Below are 14,260 nucleotides of genomic sequence, written 5' to 3' on the forward strand. Positions count from 1 at the left end.
CAAATCAAGTAATCACCCCTAAACGTAGAAACATCTTGTGCCACCCTTGGCAGCAACAGCTACCACTAACCATTTGTGATAACCGGCCATGTCATTGTGGAGAGATTTTCGTCACCTGTTTGGTTCAGAATATTTTAATCCAGCCATATTGGAGGATTTTGAGCATGAACAGTCTGATTAAAGTTCATGACACATGATCCTAACGGGGTCTGTTAATGAAACTTATGGTATGTCGCACAACTAGGGTGTGAATAAGACATTACCTGATCTGCAAGAATGCTAAACGTGACAGACAATCAGCCAAATTATCAAGTCCATCAATCATAATACTGTGGACAGTAAAAAAAAAAAGCAGATGAAAGATCTGAAAAACTACAGCAATGTAGGTCACGGGTGTCCAAAGTGTGGCCTGGGGGCCATTTGTGGCCCTTGGAATAATTTTGAGTTAAGTCCACAGCTAAGAATGACAGATTTGGGAAATTGTACACCTTTGATTATTAAGTCAAACATCTGGGAACCTTATTCAGACCTACAACAGTACGTTATTTTCTGATAGAATAATTGAATATTAATTTTGGATTTTTAATCGATAAGATTTGTAAACTCAAAGTTTGGACACCACAGATGAAGGCTATACTCACCAGAGTCCACTGACATCATTTGTCACTTTAATTAGGATTTTTTTTGTTGGTTCTTTACCAATTGTAACAAAACCTGACTGGAATTTTTTATTAACACATATCATGGTTTTTCAGGACCAGGAGACATTGTTTAGGACACACATACCAAAAATATTCTGGGTTAGTTATTGCTGCACGCCTTAGCTGGGATGCTGCTGGACTATGATACATAGTACATTTTGGATAAGCTTTGTATGTTATGGAAATTGTACATTTGGAAATATCCCATACTATTATTGTGTGCTAGGTCTATAGGCTGGAGTTATTTTTCTACTATCAAACAACTTTGTTTTTCCTTTGGTGAATTTATTTATTTACCCTTATATTCTACTCTTGATGTTTTCTTTAGAGCTAACTTTAGGTTAGACCGTTTTCTTTCCTTGTATTCTTTTTTCTTTTCTCATCACTAATAATTGTGTATGTTTGCCAATGTCTCACCCAAATTTCCCAATTGATGGACATTAAAGGAATTCTTATCCTGTCTAATCTTACAACAAAACTCAATAAACAGAGTTTCAAAGTTAAACCTAAATTCCAACACTATTGCTTATGTAAACAACAACAATAAAAGGCAGCCATTTGTATTTGAATCTCAGTTTATGAAAAGAACATAGAGTCCTTTTCTTCTGCTGCTGCTTGTTAAAGTTATTCTTTCATATTTCTAACGCCAATGCATTTTTTGGGTTTATATCTATATATCAAGTTTCCTGATGATATGTATTCTGGTGATAAAAAGGTTTTCAGTGCAAGAAAACGGCTAACTTTAAAGTTTCTGGACGTTTCTAAACAGTTTGGACTATTTCTATTCTATTATGTGCGTCAGTATGTTCTTGGTTTCTCAAAAGACAATAAATGCCGAGTAATCCTAACTCTGTTGCAGATATTTCCCTGTTACAAATGGCTACAGTGCAGACGGCAGGTGTTTGACAAATTAAATGCCTTTTTTTTTTCACTCGCAGAACCTTATGAAACAAGTTGGCAGATGGGTGACTGAATGTCGCCCTCTGCTGGTTCAATCTGAGCATGTCAATTTTGCACAGTAAAATACATTTTACACAAAGCATTTAAACTCGGTGGCATTTCTTGAACAGGATAACAATAACTTTAAGAATAAAGGAAAAATAAAAACATTATATTTATTTTTACATGAAGGTTTTATTCTACATACATACACCATCGCACAATTGAATGAATGGGGAAGGATGACATTAAATGTAATTATGATTCAGATAAAAGATCCACTGAGATCAAGACCTTTTCACAAGGGTGGCCTGACCAACAAAGGCAGCAGCACAGATCATAGTGGACAAGACAAACGAACAAAGCAAACATTAAAAATATATAAAGTGTTTGCAATTTAACAAATAAATAGGGGATTTATTGTTCCAGTGATGATATAGCATTTAAAACAATAACATTCTAAGATTCTAAACGCAGGCACGCAGAGCAGAAGGCTTTCAGTGAAAACAAGTTGATGTTAATTTTCAACCATGCTGAACATTTTTAAACTAATGCACTGCAATTCTTGATTACAAAATTAATTTACATAACGATTCAAATAAATCACAGAAAAATGTCCCATCACGATTGCATGCAGACGTCTGACCTCAACTGCACATGTGCCCTTTACTGGTCTTTCAATCTTTTTCCTTCTAGTCCTTCTACCTGATCAGGACAGCATGTTGTGGAGTTTGTGTTGAGTAATAGAGAAGGAAGAAATGGAGAAAAATAGTATCAGGGATAAAAATACATCAGAAGAACAGAATCTTTAAGTTGTATAGAAAACAGAAACAAAAGAGCTTATTGGGGGTCTAAGAGAGGCATAACCCATATACATTCATCCTTTTCAAATCTGTCATTTAAAATTGTTTTCCTTTTTCTTAGCCCTTGATTTTGGAGAAAAAAAAACAGAGGGAAAGAAGTCTATAAATATCCAAACTAAAACTTTGCATGCTTTTACAATCGATGAAGAATCTTTAAAATAATTGTTATAAACTGTAATACAATGAGATAGAATGGGAAAAAAAATTATAAAACAAGTAAAGAAAACATAAAAATAAAGCATAAATAAATACATTTTGCCTGTGTTTTTTATGTGCATTAGTATTTGTGCAAAAACAGGTAATGTTTAAGATAAAGGTATGTTCAAGAAAAAAGAGAAATATGTTGAATTTTAAAAACAATACAGGGACATTTCAAGGTCCTATTGATTGTAATATTGGCTCACTATGGTATCATGGCTGCTGTTTATTCTGTGTACAGCACTTTGGTCCTGGGGGTGCTTTAAATGCTTTATAAATAAAGCCTATATGGTATGAAATGTCGAGCAAGCGTGACGACAGAAACACTGCTCATAAATGGGTGAATTTTACTGCTTTTATTCGATTTATTTTAGGCACACTGCTCCATATAAAGCGGTCAGCGTTACATAGGGTGTTGTTTCCTTTTTAAGCTTTCAAGTGTTGTTCCCCTTATTTGTTTACATGAAGTATATATATATATATATATATATATATATATATATATATATATATATATATATATATATATATATATATATATATATATAGATATATATATATATATATATATATATATTATATATATTATATTATATTATTATTATTATTATTATTATTATTATTATTATATTATATTATATTATATTATATTATATTATATTATATTATATGTAGTTATTTTTATTTATTATTTTTGGCGAACCCCAATCAGGAGTCGACTTTGACACGGCGTCACGACTACGTCATCTTTGCGTGCCGAAGCTTGTGGCAGCAGAAGGGGATTTCTCTTTTTTCCTCCTTTCCCTCCTTCCATCATGTTGTAGCCTCGTCATCTGTTTGGGGGCAACAGTAAATACCGTCTAATGAAAGCTCGTGTATGTTCTGGTGGGGGGGATTCGCCATCCGAAACCGATCGGCTCCGTCTGCACGCTATAGGTAATGAACGACGAGACAGAATCGGAGAGCTGGAAGAGAAACTCCGGGAGCTCCAGGTGAGGCTGAGCGCAGCGGCATGGGAGAGCTGAGCATCCAGGCTCACAGATAAACCACATCATGGTCTGTTACAGGGCCCGTCGCCATGGTTTCATTTCCTGTCTGCTTCAACAGGATGACCTGTTTACTGCATCACAAGTTAACTTAACTTGGGGCGTTGGATAAAAAAAAAAAAACATTATTAGTTTAGACATCTTTACGTAAATGCCGTGTTCAAATCAAAGGAGCAAGCATGTACATCTGATTGTGAACACTTGGGAAACATTGCTATGGATCTTCGCCTGAATAAACAGCAGTGTTAATGAAGAAGATCTTCAAGGCAGTGATTTTATGTCATAAACAAACACAAAGCAGCACATGACTGGGAAGTGAAAGAAAAGGAAATCTAATTAAAGTCATAAAGTTTGATATGCATTTGTATTTAGCCCCCTTTAAAGTCATTTGGTTTTTAATGTCAAACATTAGTTGCATTTAAAGGCAACTCTACACAAATAGGTTTTTAATCTTGATTTAAAGGAACTCGGGGTTTCAACATGTTTAAAGTCTTCTGGGAGTTTGTTCAAGATAAGAAGAGCATGAGAAGTAAACACTGCTTTTTTGTGTTTGGTTCTGGTTCTGGGTATACAGGGTAGGCTGGAGACAGAAGACCTGAGTGGTCTGTAGGGTTGATACACTGATGACAAGTCTGTGATGTATTTAGGTGCTAACCTATTCAGTGATTTATAGACAGAAGTATTTTAAAGTCTATTCTCTGAGATACGGGGAGCCAGTGGAAGGACTTTAGAACTGGGGTGATGTGCTCTACGTTCTTAGTCTTAGTGAGGACGCGGGCAGCAGCGTTCTGGATCAGCTGCAGCAGTCTGATCCACTTTTTAGACAGACTGTGAAAATACCGTTGCAGTAATTGATTTGACTGAAGATAAACGCTTGAATTAGTTTTTCCAGATCCTGCTGAGACTTTAGTCCTTAAGGTCTTCAGTAGCACGATTTCTTAGCCGTGGAAACACAGTAAAATGAGACTTAATTTCCCACCAAGTCACGTTACAAGCCTACACTGAAAAACGCGCGAAATTGCAGGTATTCACGTGAATGACCTCACTGCCCTTTACCAGCTCAGAACTCTTGGCAAAGCCCGCTCCGTCGTTGTGTGTCTGGGGTATTGTTGTTTAATTGTTTGCCTGCTACTGCAAGCTGTAAAACAAACTGCCCTATGGGGACAATAAAGATTCCTTGAACCACATGTGGCATGTTTACCACGTTTCATTCAGGATGCTGCATCTCTCAGTTGATCTCATGGTATAGTTTGCAGGGAATGCTGGGTTTGATATGCAACAGGCTGAGATTTATGTCAGATCCCAGATAGCAATGGAACACGTGTGTAAAACGAGCGTATCATGCAACTAAACTTTGTTCTTAATTGGTTTAATTGATTATCTTACTGTGTTATTATTTTTTTAATAAGCACACATGTATGTTTATTGCTCCTTTGAGAAACTCATTAAAAACAGAGTCCTATCATCTATCCCCACCTTGACTCTTGCCAAAGTCCATTTGCCTGTTCTGAAGTTTAGAATTTGTGCACACAATCAATACTCTAAGTACTTCCATTAAACTCCGTATAATACAGGGTTTTACTTTATTCCTTTTTTTTTTTTTTGTAGTATTGAGCAAATGCTGGCTGTGAATCCCGGAAAGACGCCCATCAGTCTGCTGCAGGAGTATGGAACGCGGATAGGCAAAACCCCAGTGTACGACCTGCTGAAGGCCGAGGGACAGGCCCACCAGCCCAACTTCACGTTCCGCGTCTCCGTCGGAGAGATCAGCTGCACCGGCCAAGGGCCCAGCAAGAAAGCAGCCAAGCACAAAGCAGCCGAGGCTGCTCTGAAGATGCTCAAGGGAGGCTTCGGAGGCCCAGCTGGAGTCACTCTCGGAGAGGAAGGTTTTACTGAAATTGAAGTGTCCGTAGAGGGAGACAGGTCAGACTTGTGATTCGTTTTTTACTTGCAAATGTTAACCCAGCACGAATATATATATGTATATTTTACTTTGCTTGCTATGCTCAGTAGCCTAGAAGCTGAGCTGACTGACGTTTAGCAGATGCACGATAATGGTTTGTGTGGTTTCAGTGTTTCCTTCTCTGTTTTGTTCTGTCTCGGCTTGTGTGTAGCTCTCAGTCAGAGATGAAGACCTCAAACAGTTCCCAGCAGTCTGAATGTAACCCTGTAGGCGCATTGCAGGTAAATAACCTCAGTCTTTCTACTACACTTTACTCATTATGTCTTATACATGGCTTGTTAACATGCAGCTGCATCTCAACGAATTTAAATATAACTGAAAAGTTAGTCTGCATCGGTAACTCAAAAAAGTGAAACTCCATCTGTTGCATGGATTCCCTGCACACAGACTGATAGATTTTGATTATGATCATGAAAACCAAAAATGTAGTTTCTTAGACATTCAAATTATCACAACAGATCAATAAAAATAAGATATTTTAAATACAGAACTGTTGTGGTATGACCACGTTATGGGCTAAAGAGTCACGGGGAAGACAGCAGACTTGGCAGTCGTCTAGCAGAGAGCCACAAAAAAAAAAACTTAAGAGCAGACCTGAGCCACACAATGTGTACCAATTGCATTGCAGTTGCGATACTGTAGGCAAAATGCATTAAATGGACTTCATTAAATGTTAGCTAAACCCTGCATTCGGGCTTTTGATGTTGTAATACTTTTGTGAACCTTGTTTATTGCATCATAAAATGTTCAAGGATGTGAAACAGGTAGTGAGTTGGTAAAGTTTTTTTTTAGAAACTACAGCTTAGATGGTGAAAAAAGGCAGAGAATGGCCAGAAGTAGCTAGTATAATAAACCCTTGTTGCTGAATAGACTATAGTGATTATCTGGAGTCTATTTTAACCCATAGGTAAACGACATTAAGGCCATGTGCACGTGACAATGTTTTTTTGAGAGAAACTGAAACGTTTTGTGCTGTTTCTGCTGTGCGTCCACACAACAGCGTTTTCTTTGAAAACGAAACAATTTAAATCTGCCTGTTTGGGAACTCAGTGTGAAAAATAAGTTAAAGTCTATCACACAGTGCAACCTCACTAAGCCGGTTAATGTGTTTATACGGCATTGAAGTGGCCTCTGTGTTACCATGTGATCGGTTGCTAGGCTTTTTTCTGGGCTTGTTTTCCGATAGGGTTTTGCCGGCTCTAAACACGCCAACGCAGGCTCCATTTCTTTCAACATAAAGCAAATAGAAATGCGCCCAGGAAAGAAAAACTGCGTATTTACGCATTAGATCCCACTGATCTCTGTCCAAATGGCAGAAATGCTGATTCACATTGGATTGGTTTTATCTCAGGACCTTGGAGATCAGCAAAATATAATAGGTAAGTTGCGGGGGAGTTTTTACTTTACAAATTACTGACATGGCCGATTCGCACAGGATTTACAAGAAAAGCTCCACAATTATTACGAATCGCATGCGGTCTCTAGGTAAAACTAATCCCGTCAGAATAGGGCTTTAGTGGCGGTGCCGTTTTACGCAGGGAGTTTTTGAATGGAAGCGCGTGTTGAGTTTCAAATAACATACTACCTAGTGGCGTGGCAGGGAAATAACACTGCTTTTATGTGCAGAGATCCATGCACTGTGCAGTATTTGCACTAAATACCTGGCCGGGGCTCTTTTTGCATGAATTAGTGCATCTCTACGGCCTGACACGGAGGCAATGAGCCTGTTGCACTGCTGAGGTGTTAAGGAAATCCAGATTGCGCAAATAACGGCCGTCTGCGTCGTTAGGTCTGGTGTCTCTCGTCATTCTCTTAAAAGTAACCCATTGACTGTCCACGGTGTTTAGAGCTGGAGACTTTTCTGCCCAACCAAGCACAGCGATATTCATGATCCCTGAAATTCTTGGATTTTATTCACGTCGCGACTCTCTGATGGCCGTTGTTTTCCCTTTTGGTTGTCAGGCAGTACAATGTATTACAAATTTATCATAATTACAAATCACTGTCCACTATGAAAATGTTGCTATACAAGTATTCCTCATTTTATTACGGGCTGCAACAAATATTACCTATTAATGGACCCATTACAGAGACTAGATGTCAGTGATATCTGCTGTCAACCCAGAGTTAAATGACCTTCAGACTTGTAGGTGATGTTTATTGCAAGTCATATTATCATTTCTAAAACTGCCAACATTATTGCAAGTTTTTCTAACTATGCAGCCCTAATTAGTTTTACTTTTTTATCACTTTTTCCTCCCGCTCAACTTTCCAGTCATATACTTGGATGCAGTACAATGTAAGCAGCCACCTTCTTTGGCAATGACCTGTGGCCTATCCTCCTCGTGAAGGGAGTCTATTGTTTCCTGCTGAACAACTGTCAGCCAACAGTATTCCCTGGGAAAGTGTGGCCTATAACACGACCGTTACATAACGCCTCTATTAAAACGCCCTTGGTCTGATGTAGTGTTCTGATTATGTATAATTAGTTTCTATAATATACAGATTTCACTTTTGTCATATAACAATGTAACAATGTAAACGTTTCACTGATGTTTCACTTTATTGAGATCCACCGTTGGTTTATAGTTTGTCAGTTTTGTTTTATTTTGTCTTTTTTTTTTTTTTTTTTTCTATGTCAGGAGTTGGTGGTGCAGAAAGGATGGCGTCTGCCAGAGTACACGGTCACTCAGGAGTCAGGTCCTGCTCATCGCAAAGAGTTCACCATGACCTGCAGAGTGGAGCGATTTGTAGAAATTGGTACGTTTCAAAATGCTTGACTTATATGTCCTTCATGTGTTTGTTTTTGGTCAGGATCAAGTCCTAAATTTCATCTTTAATGTTGTTTAGTCTCTGTCCTTAATACAGCCCCTACATGATGCAAAACAGTAAAAGAAAATTCTACTAACTCTGCATTTGGCTAAAAGACCCTTTCTGGTCTTCAGCTGCCTTCCCCATTCCTTTAATTGGGAAGAACATAGTTAAATTTTAGATTTTGTTGTGCAAATGCATGTTTTCCTTTCACTTTTTTATGTCCCACCTGATGCTAATCAGTTTTTTTTTATTCCCGTGCAGGTAGCGGCACATCTAAGAAGCTGGCCAAGAGAAATGCAGCCGCCAAGATGCTTTCCCGGATACACGACGTGCCGGTGGATCTGCGGAGCAGCAATGACGCCGAGGCAGAAGAAGACACGTTTAACATCGTAAGGATCGAAAAAAGAAGCTAAAATACAAATTAGCTGCAGTAATAAAATATCAGTTAAAGGAAGGAGTTTGAGGAGCTGCCACAATAACAAAAGCTACTCCCATTAAACTGCGACGAGCATAATTAATGTGGCTGTCAGGAAGATTAATGTGTTTGCTGATTGGTATAAAATCCGTGTCTTCTGTAATCAAAGCACATGGGCAGCCGAGCGGAGACGGGTAAAAGTAAAGGCTACAGCTGCACGTGGGACTCCCTGCGTAACTCTGCTGGAGAGAAGATTCTGCAGCTGCGCAGCCACCCTCTGGGCATGCCGTCAGACTCCAACTTCTGCTCCCTGCTGAGCGACCTTTCCACAGAGCAGCGCTTCGACGTCAGCTACCTTGATCTAGGTGAGCCCATCAACACTGACACTCAGAGCTACAGTCGCTTCTGCAGCGCACTGCAGTCTGGCCACAATGCAAGGATTTATTTGTAGGTACACATTTAGGTTACATGTATATATAATTTAGCTAAGCTTTTTTTTAACCTGACTTGTGAGTGATATGTTGCAATATATTCCTAAATCTTGTTTTTATATATATATATATATATATATATATATATATATATATATATATATATATATATTTAGCAATATATTCCTAAATCTTGTTTATTTATATATATATATATATATATATATATATATATATATATATATATGTGTGTGTGTATATGCGTGTATATATATATATATATTTTAGCACATTATAACCACAACGGACTAACGAAATGTACCGCATAACTGTGATTTGAAAGGAAAATGATACATTTAATTTATTCTAAGGATAAATCCAGGTGTTCTGTGAAGGCCTCTGAAGTTTATCAGTAATTTATCAGTAAGAAATTTCACTCAAGTTCAAAAATCTGAACTTTTATGTCAATCTGCGTCACAATAAGGGTCCTCCTCGTCCATTTATTTAAGCACAAAAATGTATTTAATGTGTTACATATTTAGACAGTACAATTAGGCTATTTTTCTATTAGGGCTGGACGATATAGAAAAAAAAGCATATCGATAAAATAGAAATCATATTTTGGTAATTATCACCAAATTCAAAACATATATTTTAAGTGCAGCCCTGACCATTTTATATTGTTGCTTAGTGACCTATTTTTAGATACACAACACGCAAACACTGAATTCAAACCCAACCCTTTATACAATCAAGTTTTAAAAAAAAAAAATAAAGAACACATGCTCTCTGAAACTTTTCAAGGGGGCGGAGCTTGGTCATGGAGCGTTCCTGGGTCTGTGATTGGTCGCTCTGTAAAATTCTTTTCCGCCACGGTGAGTTAAACAGACAGGAGGAACCGGTTGGCGGGTGGACGCTCCTCCTATTTGATGATACGGTGAAGCGAGCAAGGGGGAAATGGCTCGTTGTCAGTTTGTATTGTTTGTGAGAAAACGACAAAAAGTGAAACGTCCATCAGCAGGCGATCCAGGCAAAACATTTGGCTGCATCGCAATGGCTGCGAACGTACATTGCACAGCGCCCTGAAATATGGATGCAAACAAATAATGGACTTACGTTCAATTAATGGTTAATCAGATTAAAGTTTGTTTCATCCATAGACATCATATACGTAGACGTCTCGTTGGGCGGGTTCTGCCTATGCTGCGAATGCGTCTGTGCGTCCGCCATGTTGAATGTGGCAAATCTGCAGTTAGTCTGAGTCACTTAAACAGTATCAGAGGGAGTTTAATCTCAGAACATACTTTATATTCGTAATATTTTTACTTTGGCTTCATCCTCTTGACTTTATACTCGTAAAGAATAAAAATAATTAAAAGAATCTAACCTGGCCCTATTACTCCAGGACTGAAATAGTTGTGCAAACTGTGACTATTCTGGAAATGTCCCCTCTTAATTGTCATAATATGACGTTTTTTTTCATAATATTACCACTTTTGTCTTTTTTTTACTTTATTGTCCTAGGAGTTTTTTTCTCATATTAGTAACTTTCTCTTTAATACTCCCCCAAAACGTCTGTTCCTAATCTGTGACTATACCAGAACTTAAAAGGTTCACATGTGACACGGTTTTATGAAATAATGAAGACCACAGTGTTTAGATTTAACCAATTGACTTTTATATTCATAACATATACACACACACACACGTATATATATGTGTATGCATGTATGTATGTGTGTGTGTGTATATATATATATATATATATATATATATATATATATATATATATATATATATATATATATAACTGTTGGTACATTTCCATGTAGCACAGGAATGAGGCATCTTCTCTGATCAACGTTCACTACAACAGAACATACAATATGGCGGTGACGTTGACATACGAACCCGCGATGTCTATCGTTTCATCAGATTAACTCATAACGTCTGCTTAGACCTTCTTTCAGTGTTGTAGTATGACCGCCGTCCAGCAGAGGGAGTTGGTCATTCTAAAGTGAAGCCAGACTGTCATGGCAAAGGCAACATGATGGTGTGGGTGAAGCTGGTCATAGTTGTCAGGAAGTTTAACGGTTTGCCATTGTCCTGGAGTAAAACCCTGTTAGAGACTGCCGTGCATGTTCCCCTTCCAGTGCCATAATGACCCTAAACTTAAATTGGCCCCGTCAAAGTCCAGACCAAAATCCAATTGAGAATCTGTGGCTAGACATCAAAATTGTTGCTCTTCATTTTGTAATGAAGAATATACAAAAACTATCAGACTCTAAATGTGCAAAGCAGATTAAGAGATAATTTGAAGCCAAACTGAAGAGGGAAAAAAACTCTTAGAAGGTACAGAAGAATTGAAACTGACCTTCCAGCGGGATTCTGACATACAGCCAGGTGGACGTTGCATTCAAGTTTTAATTACATTATAACTTCAGGCTTACATCCTTTCAAGCACGTCAGGTTTATATTTCCCTTTAAATGTTTGTTGTCCTGTAGCCGTACTCATTGCATTGACTGAAGACTTCACCACTACATCATCATTCGATGAAAATCAATGCAAATATTCTATTTTATGTAATATAATGCACAATATATATCCCAATAATGTTGGGATGAATGGGGACCATAGTTCAGCTTGCAAATGTGCCCACTCATATTGTCCAATCTATTCCTAAAATAGTCTGTAATGTTGCAAAGACTTATTTAAGAGAAAACAATAGAAGTTTTGGCGTACAGAAAAGGAGCGGTAATAACGTGTTGCTGTCCTGCTGTTGGGCTTTGTTTGTGTCCGTTTCCAGAGGAGCGCAGTCTCAGCGGCCTGTGCCAGTGTCTGGTGGAGCTGTCCACGCAGCCAATCACAGTGTGCCATGGCTTCGCTCAGAACGTGGACTCCGCACGAGCCAACGCGGCCCACAATGCACTGCAGTACCTGAAAATCATGGCAGGAGGGAAATGACGGACCTGCTCCGTTTCCTTTCCACAGACTGGAACTCGCCACTACACAATATGCCATCAGACCTCTCCTATTCAGATGAAGGAGGTACTTTTGTGACATATATTAAAAAAGAAAACGGAAGCCTCAGATTCAACAATAAGACTTTTCCCGCCCTGAAATTCACACCTGGAGTCATTTATTTCAGTTCTATTGATGTTTGATAGGTGCTACTGTTCATTTTGCTGCCTAAAATAAAAATAAAATCCCTGTACAATTTTTCTTATTTGTTACAAATTGTTTAAAAAAACCAAACATATTTTTCCCTTTTTTTTTTCCTTTTAGCCTGATGTAATCCAAAATACTTTCTTAAAAAGAGACGATAAATGAGTGTATATCAGAAGTTTTAAAATGTTGTATCCAAGTAAACAATGTTTTGCAGCTAAATATTTTTGAAAAAAAAAACCCTCGGTAGGTTATATTACTAGCTAGATATAGAGTTAACGGTATTTATTAGTCCTACCGAATTAAGTTTATGTGAATGGATGGGAAAGAAACTCCCAGTCTGTCTGTCAGAAAATGTAATGATTTTAGCTGCTATCCCTTAAAGAAATGTGCTTCCACCAGTCTATAAAAGTTAAGACTCCAGTGACCGTTTATCATCGTAATTTTCTACGTTTTAAATTATGAAGTCACATTAGCTGTAAGTCTTTGAAAACGATACGGCGCCCTACATATTTATTGGCACCTCTGGTAAGGATGTGGAAATGGTCCTATAAACTTATCGTTTATCATCTGCACATCTGGGAACATTTGGAAAAGTCAAACCTTTATTCAAGTCTTTTCATCCAGTGAGGGGAAAAAATCTCCTGATAATTCTTTCAAATAAATAGTTCATCTTTTTTCCCCCCTGGCGTATAAATCGTTATGTGACATGAACGCCAATCTAATAAGCCACTCTTCAAAATGGGAAACACGATAGAACTTGCCATTAAAGTTGGGCAGGTGCGAGTTGATCTCCATAAATCAGGGAATGAGAAGAAAATGGATACTCTCTTAAACCTGCCTATGTCTACATGCAGAGTAACAACACGTGTAGGTCAGCGATGGACCCTTATTTGGGGAGGATGGTAATGAAGGCAAGAAAAATCTCCAAAAACCTCACAGTGATAAACTGTAGCCGAGGTTGTGCTGCTGTGGCTAAAGGTAAATTTAGCTTAAGGTTTTTTTTTTTTGACGTTCTTACCAGGGCTGCAAATAAATGTGGTTGCCAAATATGAGTCATCTTTGACAAGTTTCACAAGTATTACCATCACAAAGCTCTCTATTACTAATAGTCTGTGAATTAGGAGCTTTGTGAGACCACAGCTGTTTTGAAGTACATTTACTCCTGAATTGCAGCCTTTACTTATTATGCAGTGGCTCTCATCTATGTACACACCCTTGTTAAAAATGCCATGTTTTGATGATGTACAAAATTCAGACATGATCTATAATTTTAAAAATGTTTCTGACATTTAAAGTGTCATATATCCTGTACAATTCAAGTGAAACATTTTTTTTAGAGGAAAAATGGATATAAAGAAGGCTGCTGTTACCTGTTAGCATGAATGTGCACTTACCTAATCTGTCAATTATTGTGAATCTAACGATCCTGAAATAAAGTTCTGTATCCTTGTAGGATATTCTTGAGATTAACTCATGAACAACCAGCAGCTGAAGCTATAGTGTGTGCAGGCAGGTTACACAAGGATGACACGGATCTCAAAGGTATCTGTCAGGAGCAGATATAAACCAAAAATCAACATTATTGTACAGGATAAATGTCATATATGTGGAAAACAATGGTAAGATAATTTATTAGGGTCTTATTGTTTTTCATGACAAGAATCATGCTGTTTTAACCGGGGCTGTGCATGGAATGACCATCACTGACTTCCATGTGTTTT

The 14,260-nt window shown here is 37.8% G+C and overlaps 1 protein-coding gene across 1 annotated transcript; it reads left to right on the plus strand.

Moving 5' to 3' along the window:
- The first annotated feature begins 3,459 nt into the window (after positions 1–3,459).
- On the plus strand, positions 3,460–13,994 carry tarbp2 (TAR (HIV) RNA binding protein 2). The gene is made up of 7 exons (XM_036151843.1): positions 3,460–3,693; positions 5,356–5,670; positions 5,862–5,931; positions 8,353–8,470; positions 8,786–8,913; positions 9,109–9,304; positions 12,178–13,994. The coding sequence occupies exons 1-7, from the start codon at positions 3,641–3,643 to the stop codon at positions 12,333–12,335; spliced, it is 1,038 nt and encodes a 345-aa protein (XP_036007736.1). The 5' UTR covers positions 3,460–3,640; the 3' UTR covers positions 12,336–13,994.
- Positions 13,995–14,260: the final 266 nt, after the last annotated feature.

Source organism: Fundulus heteroclitus, chromosome 20, assembly GCF_011125445.2.
Source record: "Fundulus heteroclitus isolate FHET01 chromosome 20, MU-UCD_Fhet_4.1, whole genome shotgun sequence".
NCBI lineage: Eukaryota > Metazoa > Chordata > Actinopteri > Cyprinodontiformes > Fundulidae > Fundulus > Fundulus heteroclitus.

Bases quoted from the DNA above. Each gene is read 5' to 3' on its own strand.
- tarbp2 (XM_036151843.1), top strand. From the start codon at position 3,641: ATGAACGACGAGACAGAATCGGAGAGCTGGAAGAGAAACTCCGGGAGC. The intron at 5,671-5,861 runs GTCAGACTTGTG...GCTTGTGTGTAG, and splicing joins GTGTCCGTAGAGGGAGACAG to CTCTCAGTCAGAGATGAAGA. The intron at 9,305-12,177 runs GTGAGCCCATCA...GTCCGTTTCCAG, and splicing joins CGTCAGCTACCTTGATCTAG to AGGAGCGCAGTCTCAGCGGC.